A 21,608-nucleotide genomic window follows, 5' to 3' on the forward strand; every position below is an offset into this window, starting at 1 on the left:
TGAGGCCATGGAGGAAGACTTTCGGTCAGCCTCAAAGAGATTCTGGCAAACCATCCGGCGACTCAGAGGGGGAAGCGGTGTTCCGCCAACACTGTTTACAGTGGAAGTGGTGCGCTGCTGACCTCAGCTGAGGATGTTCTCGGGCGGTGGAAGGAGTACTTTGAGGATCTCCTCAATCCCTCCGACACGCCTTCCGTAGAGGAAGCTGAGGCTGGGGACTCGGAGGGGGACTCGTCCATTACTCTGGCTGAAGTTGCTGAGGTAGTCAAAAAACTCCTCGGTGGCAAGGCTCAGGGGTTGGATGATATTTGCCCTGAGTTTCTCAAGTCTCTGGATGTTGTGGGGCTGTCTTGGCTGACACGCCTCTGCAGCATTGCGTGGAGTTCGGGAACGGTGCCTCTGGACTGGCAGACCGGGGTGGTGGTCCCTCTTTTTAAGAAGGGGGACCGGAGATTGTGTTCCAACTATAGAGGGATCACACTCCTTAGCCTCCCTGGGAAAGTCTATGCCGGGGTACTGGAGAGGAGAATCCGACCGAGTCGAACCTCGGATTCGGGAGGAGCAATGCGGTTTTTGCCCTGGCCGTGGAACACTGGACCAGCTCTCTACCCTCACTAGGGTGTTGGAGGGTTCATGAGAGTTTGCCCAACTAGTCCATATGTGTTGTGTGGACCTGGAGAAGGCATTCGACCGTGTCCCTCATGGCATCCTGTGGGAGGTACTTCGGGATTATGGGGTTCAGGGCTCGCTGCTACGGGCTGTTCGTTCCCTGTATGACCGGAGCAGGAGCTTGGTTCGCATTGCCGGCAGTAAGTCAGACCTGTTCCCGGTGCATGTTGGACTCCGCCAGGGTTGCCCTTTGTCACCGATTCTGTTCATTATCTTCATGGACAGAATTTCTAGGCGCAGCCAGGGAACGGAGGGTGTCTGTTTTGGTGGCTGCAGGATCTCATCTCTGCTTTTTGCAGACGATGTGGTCCTGTTGGCTTCATCGAATCAAGACTTACAGCGTGCACTGGAGAGGTTTGCAGCCGAGTGCGAAGTGGCGGGGGTGAGAATCAGCACCTCCAAATCCGAGGCCATGGTTCTCAGTTGGAAAAAGGTGGACTGCGCCCTCCACATTAGGGAGGAGTTGCTCCCTCAAGTGGAGGAGTTTAAGTATCTCGGGGTCTTGTTCACGAGTGAGGGAAAAATGGAGCGGCAGGTTGACAGATGGATCGGTGCGGCGTCCGCAGTAATGTGGTCGTTGTACCGGTCTGTTGTGGTGAAGAAGGAGCTGAGTCGTAAGGCGAAGCTCTCAAATTTACCGGTCGATCTACGTTCCTACCCTCACTTATGGTCATGAACTCTGGATCATGACCGAAAGAATGAGCTCGCGGATACAAGCGGCAGAAATGAGTTTCCTCCGCAGAGCGGCTGGGCGCACCCTTAGGGATAGGGTGAGGAGCTCAGTCACCCGGGAGGAGCTCGGAGTAGAGCCGCTGCTCCTCCGCATCGAGAGGAGCCAGTTGAGGTGGCTCGGGCATCTGTTCCGGGTGCCTCCTGGACGCCTCTCCCTGGTGAGGTGTTGCGGGCATGTCCCACTGGGAGGAGGCCTCGGGGCAGACCCAGGACACGTTGGAGAGACTACGTCTCCCAGCTGGCCTGGGAACGCCTTGGGGTTCCCCCAGAGGAGCTGGAGGTGGTGTGTGGGGAAAGGGAAGTCTGGGGGGCTCTGCTTGGACTACTGCCCCCGCGACCCGGTCCCGGATAAGCGGAAGAAGATGATGGATGGAAGCTGTTGGGAGTCTGTGTGTGTTGGTGAAGGGGGGGAGCATCAGCATCAAGGGCGTCTTACACAGAACTGGAGAAAAGGAAAAATTAAAAACAGGAAAGAAATTCAAGCTACGTACACAGAATCCTCCCGTTTAATCTGACAGCATGTACATAATGAAAACAATTAAAATTGTTCATTTTGTATTTTACAAGAAATTTGCAATATATTAAGTGCTTCATTTACATTCACTGCTTTATGACTGCTCAGCAACAATCAGCAGTGTACTCAGTATATAAAAAAACACCTCTTCAAGGGAGTATATAAACATGTTACTTTTCCATCACTAAGTGCAACCAGCACTGTCATAGGATGGAGAGTGAAACACAGGGAAGTACAATGGGGGGAGACAAAAAATATGAAATAAAATAAAATAAAAAAAAAAAAACAAAAAAACAATTCTCTGATTTCTCAGATCTTGAGGGCAGTGGGAGAGGGTTGTGTATTCAGTTCTGCTGGAACATAACCCACAAGAGGACATTACTCAAGTGGCTGTTTTTGTACCCTGAACCCGCAACAGGGAACCCCCGAGTGTCTGTGCCAGTCCTTCATCGTGAGGCCCGCTGCTATAAAATTTCACTTGTGCGACTGGGGGGGGTGTTCCACAGTGCTCAGCTTTCCTTGCCATCCCGCAACAGGTCCACCCGGAGGGAGAGCTCCCTGAAGGCTGGTCGGAGGGACAGCTCCTTGTTCCAACAGTCCTCCATCATCTCATATATCTGAGGAAGGTGAGAAATGCACGCCGTGTCTGTGAGAGACATCTGTTCTTCCGATTAATCGTTCTGCTTTTCTGTTGGGAATCATACTCCTGCACAACCCTCTTCCTGCATTCCACTAGTCCTCCTCAGTGAAGCTCACCACCTGCTCTCACAGACCTTGATCACCTATTCCAGGTGTTGTCAGGCTACTAAAACCTCTAAATTACATGATCATCATTAAGTAAAGTATGTATCTGAATTAAAAAATACAGTATTTGCATTTTTGATGTACACACACTACATCTGAAATAAAAAAAAACTGATTTATATACACTTCTCTTGTTGGTTGACCTTTTAAGTAACAATTAACATAACACTGAACACCAAAGCTCTTTAGCAAAATCAGTATTTCCACAGTACTGATCTTAGATCATCATTCTGTGACTATTACTGTACATTTTGTGCTGGGCAGCAGCAGGAGAGCGTCCCGTTTGCGCCACCCCGTGGCAAACTACTGAGAGTATGAAGCAGGAAACCAGATAGCTGTCAGCAGCTTAGCTCTTTTTTTTTTTTTCTTTCTTTCTTAAAATCAGTTGCTTATAAATGGTTACTGTGTCAATGCAGGCTGGTTTATAATCCTAACTTTCAGCTTGGAGCACAGAACTGAGCTGAATAAGATGAATAACTGGATGGTAGGGAACCCTGGAAGACCTGGAGATGAGAGCCCAGGTAGTCCTGTGGTTCAGTAGGGTAATGACAAGGTAAGAAAGGATGGGGTCCCTACCTCATCAGGACAACCTGCTGGCTGGGGCAACCGTACACCTGATCTCAGGAGCTCAATCAGGTGGTATACAATCAACTGTCCCTGTTTGTCAGCCCCAATCATGCCCATAAAGACCTAAACAGAAGAAGCAGTGCTGGTTAAATGAAGAGCCTTTTGCATGAGAATGAGAACTGCCTTCATCATCACAAAATAGTCAGCTATGTAAAACATTCATTCCTGTTACCCTGGTACAGTCACTCAGGTGAGACTGTTGTGACCAAGTGCTTTGCACTACATTTATACTGACAGCAAGCTAGATTTCACATGACCTACTGGCGCAGAACAACGAGGCTGACTCACGGTGGGTGGACTGCAGCTCTTGCTGCTGTGGGTGAAGAGCTCATAGAGCACCACACCGAAACTCCAGATGTCAGATGCCACGGAAAACTTGCTCTCCGTCAGAGACTCTGGGGCATACCTGTAAAACGCAACGTTCCTGGTGAGTTGGGTCACATGACAATATCAGTGGAAGGACTGTAGAGTTGGTAGAACAGCTGAATTACAGAGTATTCAAATGTAACTACTCACCCAATGACATAGTGACAGGAACAATTAGAAAAATTTGTTCAGACGATAAAAACCAGTTCAGAGACTGGCTGAAGTGTTGAAACACACCAAGGCAAGTGAAGCCTCTCACCAGAAGATGGGACTCTCCCCTGGCTCCTTGACCTTGTAGTAGTCCTTGCCCTGGGGCAGGACCTTGGTGAGGCCAAAGTCCCCGATCTTCACCCTGTTCTCACTCTCAACCAGGATGTTGCGAGTGGCGAGGTCCCTGTGGATGTAGCGCTTCGAAGAAAGGTAGTCCATCCCCTGCCGGGAGAAAGAGCCACAGCCAGCAGTGACTCTCAACTGGAACATCCATCGGAGTAAAACTGTGCCTTCAGAGTAACTAGGCCCTAGTGAAGGATCACACTTTGACATAGACATAATCACAGAACTCAAAAGGAACAATTCTTACCCCGAGTTCTTATACGTAGAAACAAATATATAGAATAATTAGAAACGCTGTTAGTGAACCTACTGTCCGTTGAGTTCGTACCTTGCAGATCTGCGAGGCGTAGTGCAGGAGCTTTGAGTGGTCAGTTAACTCCTTGTGCTTTATGAGATAATCCCGCAGACTGCCAAAGGGAAGGTACTCCATGATGAGCCGCAGGTTTCGCCGACCTGCGGAGACCCAAGAAAAAACAAAAACTCAATGAGTATTTTATCATGTGGCTCTGATGCAACACTGAAAGGAGCAGAGTGTACTTCACTGCACTCATGCATTTACACAGCTTGACATATAAACTGGACTGAGGTTAAGTGAGTTCAAAGACAAACTGACAGTTCGAGTTTCAGATCATCCTTGAAGCAGTTCGGAAAGTACCGGTATCGACGCTAATGTCCGAGTCTTACACTGAGATCCTTAAGACAACAGCACCTCCGTAAGGCTAGGTATAGCTAGCGGTGGTTTATTTTTAATTAACTGCCCTTCTCATCAAGGCCTAATATGGAGCATTTAACACAACGTATTACATGCCAACATTACTCAAAGAATTTGGGGGGGGGGGGGGGGGGGGGGATTATGAATGAGTGCTCTTATAGCTGATGGAACCACTTCACAATGGATAAGAAACAATGACCTGGTTGCTGGGCTGTGAGTGTGATACTCAAGTTTCATTCTTAAAGATATTCGTACACTTAAGGCTGATTTTACGGTCATCTTAACTGACTGCAAAATAGTTTGCCTTTTCAGTGAGACAAGAAGAAAATGCTGGTAACTAATACATGCTGTTTATTTTCAGTAAATGTCAAGGCAGTATTATTATTATCATCTGAAGGTGCTTTTGCCTGTAGCAACTTAGAATTCTTCAGTTACCGCTTGCTCTGAACTGTGAAAACATTTTACTTTTAGTGAAAGTTCACACTTGCTGCTAAACCAGTCCTTCATAATATCTGACAAACTGAATTTTACAGAACCAAAAAAAAAAAAAAAAAAAAAAATTTTTTCCTGCTTTTTTTGACAACTGATTTGATATGACCAAAAAAAGATGTGTTACTATTTACAGACACTGATGTCATGTTCGGGGATTTATTATTCCAAATCACAAAATATCATTCTTTCTGAACAAAGAAGTTGATCTTTGTAGATAAATACCAAGTACATTAAAAAAATAACCTGAAAAATGGCTCAGAGCTGTTAGATCTGTAAACAAACTACTGTCAATCCAACCTGGTGATGCCATCAACAGTAAGTCCATCGGGTTCTTTTTTTGACAGTAAGCTGGTTTTCGTAACGACTGCCATTAACTTGCATTTCCTCTGAAATATCACCATAATTTCCTCCACTGTTGCAAATGACCTGCAACCATAGGAAATATCTCATCTCCAAAGTTTCGGTCCCCTCTTACACCCTTGGCACACGACTGACCTGCACTGTAACACACTCCCTTGTACTTGACGATGTTCTCATGCTGGAGAGATTTCAAGATCTTGATCTCGCGCTCAAAGTCACGCAGGTGCTCCGCTGTGCTGTGCTGCAGCTTCTTCACGGCCACCACCTCACCTGTGCTGTCCTGGAGGGGGTCGTATCGGCACATCTCCACACTGCCAAAGTTACCCTGAGACAATGGGAGGGGTGGAGCTGATCAACCACCGAGAGCCCGAGCAAAGGGCTCAGCACCAAAACGGAAACAATCCCACACTCCGGCCTTGAAGGTGCACTGCCTGACCTTCATTGGAGACCCTCTACATTAACACAAACCCAGCTGATCATGTTCAGCTTTTCCCACAAAACTACCATGGAACAAGGGACAAAAAAATCTGGAGCTAGTAAGGGCATATCGCAGGTAAAGAGTGGTACAGAAAACACTGTTCATCATCAGTGCTGACTTCTTGTTTTACATTTACATTTATTCATTTAGCTGACACTTTTCTCCAAAGTGACTTACCTTGCCCAACTGCTGTAGGAATATCAAGTGTCGTTCTTCAAAATGGCCCGTCTGATGGGTCTCAAACGCACCAGTAAACCCAAACCCCACAGTCCGGTTCGGTAACAAGTCGCTTTCTGCCAGCAGCTCATGATCTTGAAGAGAAGCAAGAAAAGAAGGGGGGGGGGGTGGGGGGCGATTTACACAGCTTACGGTTTTACATTAAAAAAAAAAATTCAGCTGGGCATTTTTCAGAAATCATTCTGTACTGCAACAGAAAGCAGTCTCATGCTGCCCTGCCACTTACCTGGGATGAAAAGGCAATTGAGGTCTCGGATGATGGCCTGGAAGGAGGGCCGCAACATGGGCTGGTAGTCCATGCAGTTATTGATTAAGTTGGCTAGCTCGGTCCACGATGGGGCAGGTAGCTGTTGCCGGTCCTCGTAGAACAGCTTTTTCTGCAGCAGTGCAGTCATGGAAATATATTTTAAAGAGACACAACAGGCTTTCGGCACCTAATGAACATCATTAGATTTAGAGAATGCGCCATGAAGTGAATTCTCATAAAAAGAACTCTGGTTGTCAATTTTTTCCAAACATCCTAATTTTGATTTAGTCCTAAACCTGCTAACTAAACCCCTAAACCCTAATTTAAATGTGACAAAAATGTAATTCAAACACAAGTAATCTGTAATGATACTGCCTTTCAACAGAACTCTAGGGCTGCTTGCCTTGAGTGGTGCTCACTGTCAACAAAGGTGGTTATTTTGAATTGTAATTTCAAGGCACAAATTACATGTTTAAGAAAGCTTTTGTAAAAGAAACCTTTGTTATATGAGAGAAGCCTGTATAGCTTTTTATTTAAATTTGGTTACTACTTGGACCTCATCCAGCATGTGAGTTGAGTGAGATGAACATGTGAGATGATTTTTACATAATCACAAAAAATTACACAAATGGTTTAGGTCTTTAATAAATGGGAAAAGTTACATGGGGTTGTCTTACAAAGAAAAACTAAACAAAACTGTGACTAAAATCACCAGCCTGTGTCTGGGCTTGACACATGGAGCCCCCATCCTGGACTAAAGTTACCCTGTGAATATCACTCACCTTGAAGCAATCCAACACACCCAGGGGCTTTTCTCCACCACTGCAGATCTCCCACAACGTGGTGCCAAAACCCCACTTGTCTGCTGCAAGGCTCAAGCTCCAGGGGTCCTCTATGCACTCAGGGGGCACCCAAGGTATTCGCTCTATCAAAACTGGGAGATGGGAGAACCCTCCAATGACTAAACAGAAGGCCACTCTGGATTGTGGTGATGATATCTTTAAAAACTGCAAGACAACTGATTAATGTTATCTGAACATACTGGACCCTTCATTCTCATGGGGGTTTGGAGCATAAGATTCCTAAATTTCCTTCAATAGTTGACTGTTGCCACACAGACCCAATAAACCTCAAAAAATGGTGACTAGAAATAAGAAATCTTTCAATACGACATTTATTTGTAAAAGAAAAAAGAACATGAAATAAAATGAAAATTTATTGTTCCTACATCTATTCCAAATGTAGCCTTTAAAAACCCCTCACATGTAAAATGGTGACAAAACTTTTTAGTATACAGATGCATATTTGCTACAACTGCGCATATTTTAAGAAATATTTTTGGAGACTGAATAAAAGTGAAACTATGAAATCCTCTAGGAACAAACTGAAAAAGTAAAACTGTGTTTTTAAAAAAAATGTACAATTATGAAGAGCCGAGTGTCTCTTCTCCACTGTGGTCACACTATGCGACACTGCTATCCTGTCGTGTGTGTCGCATGGGGTAGCATTGCGACTGCTGGACAAGACGACAGGTGAGAAGAAAAAACCATGGACAAATAGCTAGGATGGTTTTAAAGGAGAGTTTACTCTCAGCCGTGACACGAGTTATTAAAAGAGGGCAGAGGAGTGTGGTGTTCGGCAGGCTCACTTTCTTTGGGCAGCACAGTGATGCCGATGCCTGGGTCGCTCAGCTTAATGAAGGGAGGATTCCCATTCTTACGGTCCTCCTCTCGGGTCAGCAGGACGTTTTTGGCACAGACGTTCCCATGTACAATCTTCTTTTCCTCCTATAGGATACAATGGACAACGAGAGGTGAGACGGAGATCAAAACTAATGAATCTGAACTTTAAGATTCATCAGTCACAACATGAATGAATGTAAAGCACAAACAACGGACATTAGCAAAGATAGATGTCACACCTTTTAAACTAGAAAAAAGAAAAATTCAATCTATAGGAGCCACGTGCTTAAACCCTTGAGTGAAGTGACTAAACAGTGCGTATTGCTCTAAGAAATCACTGTGATCACAAATAAATCCCAAATGGACCACTGCTCTCATCAGAAATGGGAAAATCATAAATAAAAAATACATTTTATGATGTGTCATTTACACTTTTAATAATTTCATTAGGTTTAACCCCTTTCCTCTAATTAAAGAACTCATTGTACACATTTAAGAGGAATTTTTTTTGGAAAAGTTAAATCTGGAGGAACAAAATATTTTATACCATCTACTGCATTTTAAAATCTTTGTAAACATACATCCTTGGGAAAAGTACTTAATTAATGAAATATCTACAAGACTTGATCACTCTCACTACACCCCTACCAGACTGCTACGCACCTCCACCTCTGCCCACTTGGTGATGCCATGCACAAAAGGTCCAAAAGCAAAAGCACAAAGGTTTTCAGTTCTGGCTCCAATGTGGTGGAACAACCTCCCCCTCTCACTCAGAACTGCTGAATTCCTCTCTTTTAAGAATGCTCTCAAAACTAACCTCTTTTGGACTCACTTCTCCCCTGATAAGCTAAGCGCTAAATAAGTGTCTCCTCCATAAATAAATGTTAATGTAAATGCATTTATATTGGGGCATCAAATTGTTCAAAGTTTAGCATTTGTGGATCATTAATTCTCAGCTACAATTTCTTCTCAACCAGCCAAGACTCCCTGCTTAAAACACAAGTTTAGGTGACCATACGTGTTGATGGTCAGCCTTGCAAGCTGATCTGTCAGTATGTTGTGATAGAGGAATTGCCCCCAAAATAATGAAAAGCTAGCTGTCTAGTTAACATTTCAGCTTGAAATACATTACCCATCACCTCCAAAGGCAGGGTAAGGGATGTCTGTCAAATGTAGACAACATCAGCTTTGCTTGTATGAATCTCTGGTGATCAAGGCCAGGCTAAAAAAGGTCTGAAAGGCTGCCCTCCACTGTTGGCTAGAGTACATCCATCTCAACACCATCTAGTGCAGGGGTGTCCAAACTACGGCCCGCGGGGTCAGTTTTTATTGGCCCGCAGCAAATTCTGAAAATATAATTGAATATGGCCCGCACATGGCGCTTGAGCTCAACTCTGTTGCACTTCTCAGTTTCAACACTAGATGGAGCCAGTCACAGAAAAGGTGCTTCTCCACTAAACAAAATTAAGCAAAGAAAAATATTTACCACGAGTCACCAGAAATGGCAGCACCGAAGAAACGCAAGATAGCAAGTGAGTGTAGAAGATTTCAAACACGGTGGGAAAATGAATATTTCTTTAAAGAAATCAACGGAAAGTGTGTCTGTTTGATTTGCAATGAAGATGTTGCCGTGATGAAAGAGTATAATGTCCGTCGGCACTATGAGACGAGAGTATAATGACTGATAGCCATCTCTGTGAAGTCCTTCGTGTCTCAACCACCAAACTTTCTCCTGACATCCCAGCCATCCTTCAATCCAAAGGACAGCATCACTGCTCCCACTGAGAGCAATGTTCTTCACATTATAGGTGAGTTAGAAATACACACAGTAATCATGTGTCAATATGTCACCTCTTGTGTGTGGCCCGGGCCTTTGCTTATTTTTCTGTATTTGGCCCTCACCAAAAAAACTTTGGACACCCCTGATCTAGTGCATCCTGCCTTACCAGGAAGTGCATGGCCCATGCCAGTTGCTTGGCCACCTCCAATTTCCATGCAATGTCCACAGAGTTCTTGTTCTTCTTCATGTATGTGTCCAGGGAACCAAATTTGACATATTCCTGCACCATTATATCTGAAAAACAGATTTACTAAGACATTAAAAACTTGTTAACACTGACAAGTCAGCTTTGGTTTGTTATGAAAATCCTTAAATATGCAAGACCTTCATCAGAAAGATTAAGTCCAACCTTTACCAAATGTGCCCTTCTAAATGTTCTCATTAGTGCTCTTCATTGTTTTTACATTGAGTGTCAGTTTCTCCAATAATACCAAAATGGCAAAATGGCTTGCAGAACTGGCAAGACTAAAATGCCAATTTATAAACCATAAGAAGCAAACCCCAACTTCCAAATTAACCCAATGCAATACAAATGTTAACAAAATGATTCTAGGCCACTGCAAGAGGGAACTCCCAAATGTGTAGAAGAGGTGACCCTTCACGGCTGCATGTTGGGCTTATGTTGAATTTAATTAATCAATAGGCATATCATTTCTGGTGGCTGCGGTCCATGCTACTGAAGCACACTTACTTTCTTCTGCGCAGACACAGACACCATAGTTCAATAGCAAGTGCTTGTGAGACAGCTGACTCATCATGCTGGCAGCCTCAAAGAAGGACTGTGGAAGATGAGATTCAGAGCACAGAAACAAACATCAGCACATGTTGGCCAAGTAGGTTCTCTATGATCCTTTCTGGTTTACCCTGAGACAAGGTAACCTGCCAACTACTCACTTACTGACTTCTTTTGAGAAAACACAAACACTGGTGTGCCACTGACCTCTGAGTAATTTCGGTGTGCCTTGTCAAGGATCTTCAAAATGACCTCTGTCTTGTGCATCTCTCCATAGTCTCCCAGATCTTGGCGGATTCCTCTGAAGATCTTTGTGAATGTTCCCTGGCCCTGACTTTCGTTCTTATAGAAACAAAACAACGAATGGGATCACTGGCTGAGCAAAAAAAACAAGCAAAATATTGTATACCTCTCAGTCAATGGAGAGAGACATGAAAAGGGAAAGAGGCAACCGTCAGAAAGGTGATACAGAACATTCAAACCAGTATGATATAAAACTGATGCAAGCCACTAAGCACAATGTTTCAGCTCTTACCTGAAGTCACATATGGTATTTGGACAGAGCACCCTGATGCAAAGCAAATCAGAGTAAAATTCTTCATTTTCCACCTACAGTTCCTGTACATCATTTTTGTTGTGCTGTGATGGATGATTAAATACTTCTTTGAAAGTGCATCCAGAATACAAATTTGTGAACCAAATGAAAACAACAGTTCTTTTTCCACTCAAAGTCATAAACTTAATTACAGTTTACAGGAAAGCACTAAATAAGTTACTAATATTTTAAAATTATACTGTACTTTCCTTGAGGGGGGGGGAAATCATGTAAATATTTTAATCTGTAACTCAAAACATTGTAGTGGTTTCTTTTTCCCAAAAAAGAAAGTAGTACATAACATTTAAATAAGATGTTTATCAGCAAGTTTTATTCTGTGCCCATCTGCAAAATACACCTTAACCAAGATAGGGCAATGGCTTTATGTTGTCATTGGTTAAAACAGGAAGAGGAGGTGGTGAAATGCTGTAAGCGGTCCATCAGATGGTGGTAAATTACCCCAGTGAACTCTGGTGGAAGGATGCTGATGCACTAAATGTACATAAATATTCTGGTATCTCGCGTTTTCAAATGCCATCAGTGAAGGGAACCCTATTCTTAAAAACGATGGGGAAAAATAGCTGCTTTAATTTTTTATGTAAATTTCACCCAATCATGCAACCCTTGGCATTAATTAGGACAAATCTTCGCTCATACTGTGAACAATAGTGCACCACTTTTGAGTTATTGCCACACCTAGCAGCCTTCAAGGTATTGTGAGGCATAGCAACTGACACCGCAGGCAAAAGGGCTGAAGCCTACGCAGCCACACAACAGACAGCGCAGTCGGTACAGAATTGAATGTGCTTACAATTTCTAAGTCTTCCCTGCGGATCTTGTGGAACACCATTTGGCTGATGTTGTGCCTATGTATTGAGGAGGAGAGCAAAGTTTCTGTGCTCCTGTTGCTCCGACAAACCAGCAGATTGGACTTTTCTGCCAGGGACACAAGAGACAGGATAAGAGACACAATGAGAGGACAGGGTCCCACTTGGATCATTTATCACAGGGGCCTACAATTAGATGTTCTCCATAAAGTCTGGTAGGCTTATGCTTTCTTTTTCATACATTGTCACTATTCATTAAGGATACAACATACAGCTCACATAATGCATACTTGTGAACAGCCCCACACATTCCTATTGCCTTGATAGGTATCTCTAAACCTCTTCCCTCTTGCACTGAGATCAGACCTTTGGCTTTTGGAGGGCAGCACCGGGTAAACCGGAAGTCAAAGCCATCGCAGTGCACAGTCTCCTTCTGGTAACAGGCCAGCAGCTCTCGAAGGCTGCAGAAGCTCCTCTTCGCCCCACAGAGACTGTACTTCCTGTCTTCTGTCATGGTGATTTGGCAGTGCTTATACTCCATAGCTCCATCCACTAGCTGAGCGAGCGGCAAAAAAGCGGATGATTGATCGTTTTACATTTATTCATTTAGCTGACATTTTTCTCCATAGTGACTTACACTGTTAAGCTATTTACAATTATTTACCCATTTATACCCCTAGGTAATTTTTACTGGAGCAATTTAGGGTATGTACTTTGCTCAAGGGTACTATAGCTGAAGGTGGGAATCGAACCTGTGACCTTTGGGTCTAAAGGCAGCAGCTCTAACCACTACGCTTACAGCTGCCTATTTTAAAACAAGAGATTTCATGTAAATATAAAATTACAATGTATGCTGGTTCATATGGTGGTCACAAAATGACTATACTCAAGAATCATGTGTCTGCACCCAAAACTCTCCTGTTGATGTTATGAACTTTAATAGTATATATGAGAACTGTAATACTTTTCTGTCTTTTGTATTTTTTCTAGACCACGTCCAAGCACACCTGGTAACTGCACTCACCGCTACAGGAAAGGACAGGAAGTACTTATTGAACTCTTTGGGGCTTGAGCGCAAGATGTAAAGGCCTTTGTGATTCTCACACTTCCGAAGCTTGCTTATGGCAAACTCACTCCTGTGGATGAGGAGAGAGCACACGAGACACTCAGAACAGCAAGCATGAAAAAGTAACTCAGTACAAGGTGTCACTCTAAAGACTGGAGGCCAAATCCAATATTAATGCGAAAACAAGAACATCAGACACTATGTAACTGAGGTAAAATGAAAAGTTTACCATGACAAACAATGCAATGCAAGTATGCAGGGTAACTAGGAGAGGAGTGTTATTTGAAACTGGAATCACCATTCACCATGTGGAAGGGATCTTATGGCATCTCAAACTGTGCAGCAGGAGAACAAAGAGAGGCCGTGTGCTCAGTTGTGCACATGTGCTGAGAGTCAGGTATGCATGCTGGCCTGAGCATTGGGCTCATTTGCGTTTGCTGAGTGGCACTGGATGGATATTTAAAGCATGTGCTGTGGTATCTAGGCGTGTGTTGACTAGCAAGTGAACATGGGACTGCTGTAAGCTCTTTTCAAGTACCAACTCACGTTATGGGGCCATGGCAGTAGCTCTCAAGAGATTCCAAGAGCCTGGGCGAAGCAACCTCCTTACAGAGGTAGTGATGGGCATCACAAGTGAGCCGGTAGTATCCGTCAATGAGTGACACGAAGGAGAGGACTTCAGCAGCAGATGGGAATTCTAGCTCCTTTAAGGGAAGTGCAGAGATAGCAGTAAGACAGAGAAATAATAAGCAATACCCCATAGTCACTGCAGACATGTGGAAGTTATTCTGCAATGGGTAATATCTTCAGATAGTAAAAACAGGGGAACTGGCTTTTTGGCAAAATAGGTTTCTCAATCCTGGTAAGACAAGTGTTCTGTGTCCATTGAACTGTTTACATTTATCTGACACTTTTCAGCAAAGTGGCTTACAATGTTAAACTACTCACAATTATTTCCCCATTTCTACAGCTGGGTAATTTTGCTGGAGCAATTTAGGGTAAATACGTTACTCAGAAGTACTACAGCTGAAGGGCAGATTCGAACCTGAGACCTTTGGGTCAAAAGGCAGCAGCTCTAGTCATTACGCTATGCTACCAACTGTCCTAGTATAATTCACATGTGAGCAATCAGGAAACAAAACATTCACCAATCAGGGGGAAGGGGGGGTGGGGGAATACGAAACAAAACGTAAAAAAAAGGCTGAAAAGCATATTCGTATGCATGTGAAATTTGCTGTAATTTAATAGGAATACTTCAAACTTATGTTTCTCCATTTACCCTACCAGTTACCCTTAAAATGCAAATTAGTATAACATATGGTAGCTCATGGACATGAATCACTGACTCCTTTCAAGATCCTCTTATAAATTTTGACAGCGCTTACAACACACACTATATACAGGTAATCTTAACTACTCGTGGGAAATTACCTGAAGTGCACACAGGTAATAGGAAGCCTTCCTATTTTATGCATGGCTTGCACTAGACTTTCTGCTATTGTACAAGATGTGATCAAAAAGTTAAGATTTTTTTTTTTTTTTTTTTTTTTTTTAAATGGCATTGTTTTATGCAAAAGTTTGGACACCTCTGACCAAATTAGATTTTTAGTTAATTTTGTAAGTGAAATGTAATAAACAACTGCTGCAGGAAACAGTGTATTAAACATTTTTATGCACAGTTACTTTTTTATTTTATGATTTTTAAAACAGGGAACAAAGAATAGTAATTGTGGCATGTGCAAAAGTTTGGACACCCCAGTAAGTCAATATTTAGTACACAATGTATAGTATAGTACAATGTATAGTAGGCATGAAACTACATTTATCTCAAAGTACCACATAAAGTGAAATCCTTCACTTCTGTATATCAAGCAAGAGGGTTCTGCTTTTTAAATGTAACAAAGATTATCTTACCAGTGTCTGGCTGTCCTGTCTATTGATAGTGACAGTATGACTACTGCTGACCCCTTCTTTGTTGGGCTGCTTGATGATTAAGTCAATGATATCTGGGAAATCACAATACGTCTGCAACTCCTGTGCACAAAGCAAGGTGAAACACAAAATGTTAAGGACAATTGTGCTATTACTTTGGACACATATTGCAAACGTTTGAATCTTTTCACAACAGGGTAATGTTTGGAAAAATAGGGTAAAAAGAGGACAGCAGTAACCAGACAGATGAACTCAACTGTTGACATGTGATTTCTATAGGACATTTAACCAAAAATCAAAAATATACAAAGCAAGACATTTTTCCAAAACAAAGACACACACACACACACATCTTCAGAACCGCTTGTCCCATATGGGGTCACGGGGAACCGGAGCCTACCCGGCAACAGAGGGCGTAAGGCCGGAGGGGGAGGGGACACACCCAGGACGGGACGCCAGTCCATCGCAAGGCACCCCAAGCGGGACTCGAACCCCAGACCCACTGGAGAGCAGGACCCGGTCCAACCCACTGCGCCACCGCGCCCCCTCCAAAACAAAGACATCAAACACAAATCCCACTGCACAACTTTGCAGGTACAGAACCAAGCTGAAATCATGCCATCATCAAAACAAGCATCCAGGACAGGAGTGAAGAAAAACCCAGGACTCCCTCAGTGGGACAATAAATGCTCAAAGTGCTTTGACAGTATGTGTGTAAAACACCCTGCTATGCAGTAAGGAAGAGGAAAGAAAGCTGAAGCAGCTCAATGAGGCTGTACCTTCTCTGACCCCGAGGCTGTCTGGCTGTCACGAGTCCACTGGAGGCCACCGTTGCCGGTGACAATAACAGTGACCTGCCCTATCGTGGGCTCCTTCACCTGGAAGCGCTCCAAGTAGAAGGCAGACTGGAGTGACTCCAGGTTGATGAGGTACTTGAGCTTCAGGTCACGGGCCGTCACCTTGCACAGGTTTAACTGCTCAACGAACTTCCTGAAGCGGTAGCGGATGCGCTTCCGGGTCACAAAGTGGTAGTCCTGGATACAGGCTCGTACGTTCTGGGGCAGGAAGGACTTGTAACTGGGGAAGAAATCAAGTTCGCTGTCTGTTTTGGGTCAAATTATCATTACTGTTCATGGACTGTGTTTGATACCACTAAATCATATTTACTTAAGTGTTCAAAGAAATGCTACGGGACAGCACGGTGGCACAGAGAGTAGCGCTACTGTCTCACAGCACCGGGGTGGTGCAAGAGGACGTGGGTTTGATCCCCACTCAGTCTGTGTGGAGTTTTCATGTTGTCCCTGTGTGGGTTTCCTCTGGGTGCTCTGGTTTCCTCCCGCAGTCCAAAGACATGCTGTTCAGGTTCCCCCATAGTGTGTGAGTGACAGAGAGAGTGTGTTCCACTGATGTATGGATGAGTGACCCATTGTAACTAGTGTATATAGCAGTGTAAGTCACCTTGGTGAATAAGGTGTGTGGGCTGGTACTACATAGACTTCATTGGAAGTCGCTTTGGAGAAAAGCATCTGCTAAATAAATAAATAAATGAATGAATGTTAATGTAATGTAACGTACTACTTTCTAAGCCCCCTCACCTGGTGGCGCTGTAGATGTCCAGTGGGGACTTCTCGTTCTCCTTGGCCACCCGCATGATGTCCAAGACTGCCATGCCCAGGCACTCCTCTAGTGTCTCATGGCTGATTGCAACCTTCACCCGGCTGTTCACAAAGTCGCTCTGGCACTGGGAGAGGAGGGCAGCGCACAAGCTCTAAGTATAGCAGTATCTTAACAGTGTAAGTTGCTATTAAAAGCATCTGCTAAATGAACAAATGTAAATGTTAATATATTCCAAAATTCCACAACTTCATTTTACAGGTAGATGTTCATGCTCAGTCCTCCAGTAGCAGTTACAAGCAAACTAAAATACTTTAGAGTAACAGATCCGGTGTATTTAGATAAAATTAACCATTGCTTTAATCTGTGTACATTTTGTTTTTACAATTAGTATTTTAGATATTTTCTAGGTTGAAAAATTAATAAAATTAGAGGCACTCACCAAATAACTGTCTGTAAAGAATAATACCTGTGTGAACTCGCCAAACTATACCCTGCGGTAAAGTTACTTCTTTGCTAACTCTCATTATGGGGAAAACTTAAACGTATTCAGGTTTTTCCCCTGGTTGAGAGTCATGGCAGCACAAAAATGAACATGAATCTCTTCACTGGTCTCATTCCACCAAGAATTGTTAACACTTTTTGATACGAACACACTGCTCAAAGGTTGTGCTGGTTATGCAGGATATGCTCTAGTCTAACAGTAGGTAAGTTTAAGTGCCATCGAGTTGAAGTTCTTGGTGACTACTTGTGTGGTTTCCAAGGTAAGAGTGGGAACGGAAGTGGTTTACTGTTGCTTTCTTTTGCATGAGTCTGCGCTGTGAGAGGAAATCCACGCGAAAACGGGTGAAACAAGGGCAGACAAAGTCCATTACAAGACATTGGCTGGTAAGAGTTACACACACGCACTCTCAATAACCGCTTGTCCTACTGCAGACCTTCAACCGCTCTCAGAAAAATCAATGTATGGAATCTCGTGACTCAAGCAGAATTTGGCCCAGGGTTGATCAGGGTGACCTGCAGATTGTTTAAGGACAAGTTCTCCTCCTTTTCTCTGCAAATTCACGTGCACAGGAGCACCGCCCGGACATTTGGAAATGAGCGAGGGGTGCTGTGCATGTGGCGTCACAAGAGACAGGCTGGCAGAGAGGTGGGAGACTCACGCAGTGTGCTAATGAGTACAACTTGTACCATCCTGGACGGCCAGCATGTTATTTCCTAATGGCTGTTTTTCCAGAACAAACAAGGTAAAATACTGTATACTGCAGCAACACAAAAACACATTTGTATCAAACTGTGCAAATAATTGCTATTCACACAACTTTTTAATACGCATCATTATTCCTTTGCTGGTTTATGTCCATGATCTCAACCCTTAGTGACAATCTGCTCATTTAGCTTCTGTACCATTTGAAAACTGGGAATGCATTATTAAAATTATAAAAACAAAGAGGGGGACAGAAAATACAATGTTGTTGAGACAATGAAAAGACACTTCCAAGAGCACCAACAACAAACAAAAAGACACACGCACAAGAGAACAACTTCAGCTTGCGCTAAGCTGTTGATAACTGGCAGAGTGAAGAAGCAGAGTCGTACCTGGGCAAAGAGGTACTCCATAACACAGTCGTCCAGCACCGGACTTTCAGAACTCTTCGTGACGCCATAGCGAAATGCCCTGTAGGTGCCAGAGTTGTACCAGCCAGGAAAGTAGAATCTGCACGAGCCAGGGGTGAAAGATGTTACCAATTCCTACAGCAAGCCAGACCAGACTCTCTTGGAACAAAATACAGCATTTCTGAGAGCTGGACCAGGGAGGCCCCTCACCTGATCCTAAAAAGCACGCTCTCTTCAGCTGAAGTCTCCAGACGGAAGACGTGGTTGGGTGGGAACCATATACCATCACTCTCTCTCATGAGTCCAAAGAGGTTGTAATAGACAGGTGTCACACCTGTTGCAGGGGGGGGGTACAGGTATAAAGAGGCAAACAATCCTGAGTATGTCTGTGAGCACTGCCTACTGAACTGTGACCTTATTCTTGTAATTATTAGAAATATGTAAAAACAACCAACGAGACCACAAATCCAACTAGATACTGAAAGAGATATTATGCCTGAAAACAGCATTGTTAGTTATTCATAAACTTGATTTTTTTTTTAAAAAATTGAAAACCTCTATCTCTGTAGAAAAAGTCAACATTTGCTGGGTTACAGCACACATCCGGATGTGATAGGACCGACTAGAAAGATGTCTTTGAAAAGCAGAATGCTTGCACAGCATTTTAAGAACAGTCTGAATTAGTTCTTGAGATCCAGTGCTGTAAATATCTTCACAGATTCTGCCAACATAGAAATTCATGTATGTATGTATATGGTATTTAGATATGGGATTTCCAGTCACATAATAATCAGAGGGAAAAACTACAAACTGGCCTTATCGCACTTTTTTTTTTTTTTTTTTTTTTTTTTTTTAAACACACATCTTTTTCAGTTTCCTTCCCTTCCCAAGGTATTGGAGCTCTCCCTCCTGCTTCATCACTCACCACACTCCTTTGCAGCATGAATGCAAATCTCCTCAGCGACATATTCCCCTGGTGGGTAGCTGAGGGAGGCACAGCGCTGCTTGTTGTGCCTATCATAGTAAAGATGGACGGTGAGCGCCGGCTTGTGGCTGCTCCTGTGGACCTCACCATTCTGGTGTGGAGCAGAGAACGCCATGGTTTCCATGGCTACTGCCAGACCATGGGGTCCCAGGAGCTGACATCCACCTGAAGAGAAAGGAAGGGTGAACGTTACCAGTTCAGCGTGTATCATGGGAACAGGGTTTCACCCGCAGGTAGCGTACATGACATAGCATACGGAACCCTCCAAGACCCTCCTGATCTGCCAAACTCTACATTGAGCCTGGCGGTAGCAAGTGATAGTGAGGAGGATGGCTCTTCTGGTCTCGGTGTACAACTCCACACTGCGTAGCTGTCAGCTGCAGCTCTTAGGGGACAATGGCACGAAGACTAGGTCACACTTTGGAAAGGTTCCACAGCAGCGAAAGCATGGTTCAGTGACAAAAGACAAATCTAATTTCATCTAAATGTGCAGCCTTTGGCGTCCCACACCTTTACTGTTCAGGTGGCTGCAAGGAACCCAGAACACGCGGCCATCGTACGCACAATGGCACCCCGTAACAGTGAAGACAGGAGAGGATCAGGAGGAGAGATTGCGTGTATGCGCGCACGCACAGGGTTAAACCACCGAGAACAGGAGATTAAATATAAACGTGTGTCTTGCTGCTGTACAGCTCAGTGAATCTGCTGAAATAATCTTCCCGCATAAATTTAACTTCTTTTTTGGTTGCATTGCTTCAAACTTACAGGAGATAAAGAGGTAAGCTGGATGGCAAACGATCAACACCGGAAACCATGAGGTTGATTTATTGAAGACAGCTAAGTTCACATTATTAACTGTCTGAACTCTCCTATTAGTGGTAAATAATTTCAAGTAGAAAGTCCTGAATATTTTGCATAAAGTTGAGTACATTGTCAAATAAATCATTCAGCAAATCAGAATATGACCAAATCTTGCAAACCAGAAATTAAGTGTAGTATTCAACATTTTTTTTAAATTAATTTTTAAAAAATAAATTCCCTGAGCCTTCTTACAGTTTGCAGGTTATTTTTGTCAGTTACTCCTCTTTTGCAAAAAAATCATCTTTGAATAAAATTATTTCATAAGACTTGCTTAATGAACAGCATTACAATCCAATCAATCACAATCCTTTACATTTAAAACGCTCTATGAGCATCCTGTCAGAACATTTACTGTACCGGGCCTGCCGCATTACAGATCTTTACACTGAATTTTACTTTCATCCATAGAAAAGCTGTACTATGTAGAATGTAAAAGAGGCTGACATGTCTTAAGGATGTCAAATTACCCTGAAGAATGTCAGAAAGATGGTATTCGGTGTTTCTAGACACTGCAATGAGGTGCGAAATAATGCTGCATGGTTTCGCTACCATGTTGTCCTACATAGATGGGGGTCAAGACATCCGTCCTGAGATACCAAACACTTCACACAGCCTAGGAAAGAGTGCGAGCACCATCAGTGGAAACTCTCGCAGCGTACAACACATTAAAAACACCTCGCCGCACAAATTACATACTCCACTGCTTCTTCGTTCTCAAGTGAAACACCGACACGAGTTTTGCTACCTGTTACTTGCGTCATCCTTTTAAAACAGACATCGATATAAATGAAGAATGAAGAACGGTATGAAGACTGATATTGGTTTTTCTAGTAAAGTTTCTAAGAACCGGAAACTGATGGGTAAATAAAGATAAACAAAAAGCCTGCACACCAAAGAACCCCAAGGCACAGTGAGGGGGAAAAAAACACTACAGAAATGACAAACCTTGAAAAATAAGGTTGGAATGAAAATTGCGGTTTGTTGAATTTTTTTCTCCAATCTGAATTTTCAGTTCAATTGTCATTGTCCGCCATTTGTCTGCGTACTTGCTAAAGACGGTAAATGCCTCAGTAAATGCGTACGTATTTGGTCATGAAAGATAACTCTTTGTGAAGCCTGTGAAAGGTCTAGCACACGATCCAACTGTGGCGTCAACAGCAGCAGGACTCGTCCACAACCGTTCATGAAAAATTAGCCAGCAAACAAGCAATATTTTAACCTATCTGACCAACTATATAGTAAAAAGATTTATGCTGCTTTGACATCAAATAACACTTCAACAGCT

General features: G+C 43.4%; 1 protein-coding gene across 2 annotated transcripts in view; it reads right to left on the reverse strand.

Annotated features, from left to right (window-relative positions):
* Nucleotides 1–1,795: 1,795 nt before the first annotated feature.
* The window catches only part of jak2b (Janus kinase 2b), a 29,132-nt gene continuing 9,319 nt past the window's right edge, over nucleotides 1,796–21,608 (reverse strand). For both annotated transcript variants that reach the window (XM_018746501.2, XM_018746500.2), the window contains exons 2-24: nucleotides 19,403–19,627; nucleotides 18,688–18,811; nucleotides 18,460–18,577; nucleotides 16,842–16,987; nucleotides 16,026–16,323; nucleotides 15,229–15,348; nucleotides 13,861–14,018; nucleotides 13,273–13,384; nucleotides 12,615–12,804; nucleotides 12,233–12,357; nucleotides 11,034–11,168; nucleotides 10,785–10,872; nucleotides 10,200–10,327; nucleotides 8,220–8,358; nucleotides 7,354–7,505; nucleotides 6,551–6,701; nucleotides 6,265–6,398; nucleotides 5,745–5,934; nucleotides 4,374–4,498; nucleotides 3,972–4,144; nucleotides 3,635–3,752; nucleotides 3,296–3,409; nucleotides 1,796–2,532 (exon numbers count right to left, since the gene is read on the reverse strand). In XM_018746501.2, the coding sequence (XP_018602017.2) occupies nucleotides 2,425–2,532; nucleotides 3,296–3,409; nucleotides 3,635–3,752; nucleotides 3,972–4,144; nucleotides 4,374–4,498; nucleotides 5,745–5,934; nucleotides 6,265–6,398; nucleotides 6,551–6,701; nucleotides 7,354–7,505; nucleotides 8,220–8,358; nucleotides 10,200–10,327; nucleotides 10,785–10,872; nucleotides 11,034–11,168; nucleotides 12,233–12,357; nucleotides 12,615–12,804; nucleotides 13,273–13,384; nucleotides 13,861–14,018; nucleotides 15,229–15,348; nucleotides 16,026–16,323; nucleotides 16,842–16,987; nucleotides 18,460–18,577; nucleotides 18,688–18,811; nucleotides 19,403–19,586 (3,330 nt within the window). In that variant the 5' untranslated portion in view covers nucleotides 19,587–19,627 and the 3' untranslated portion in view covers nucleotides 1,796–2,424. The remainder of the gene's footprint in view (nucleotides 2,533–3,295; nucleotides 3,410–3,634; nucleotides 3,753–3,971; nucleotides 4,145–4,373; nucleotides 4,499–5,744; nucleotides 5,935–6,264; nucleotides 6,399–6,550; nucleotides 6,702–7,353; nucleotides 7,506–8,219; nucleotides 8,359–10,199; nucleotides 10,328–10,784; nucleotides 10,873–11,033; nucleotides 11,169–12,232; nucleotides 12,358–12,614; nucleotides 12,805–13,272; nucleotides 13,385–13,860; nucleotides 14,019–15,228; nucleotides 15,349–16,025; nucleotides 16,324–16,841; nucleotides 16,988–18,459; nucleotides 18,578–18,687; nucleotides 18,812–19,402; nucleotides 19,628–21,608) is intronic.

Source organism: Scleropages formosus, chromosome 1 (genome assembly GCF_900964775.1).
Source record: "Scleropages formosus chromosome 1, fSclFor1.1, whole genome shotgun sequence".
Classification (NCBI taxonomy): Eukaryota; Metazoa; Chordata; class Actinopteri; order Osteoglossiformes; family Osteoglossidae; genus Scleropages; species Scleropages formosus.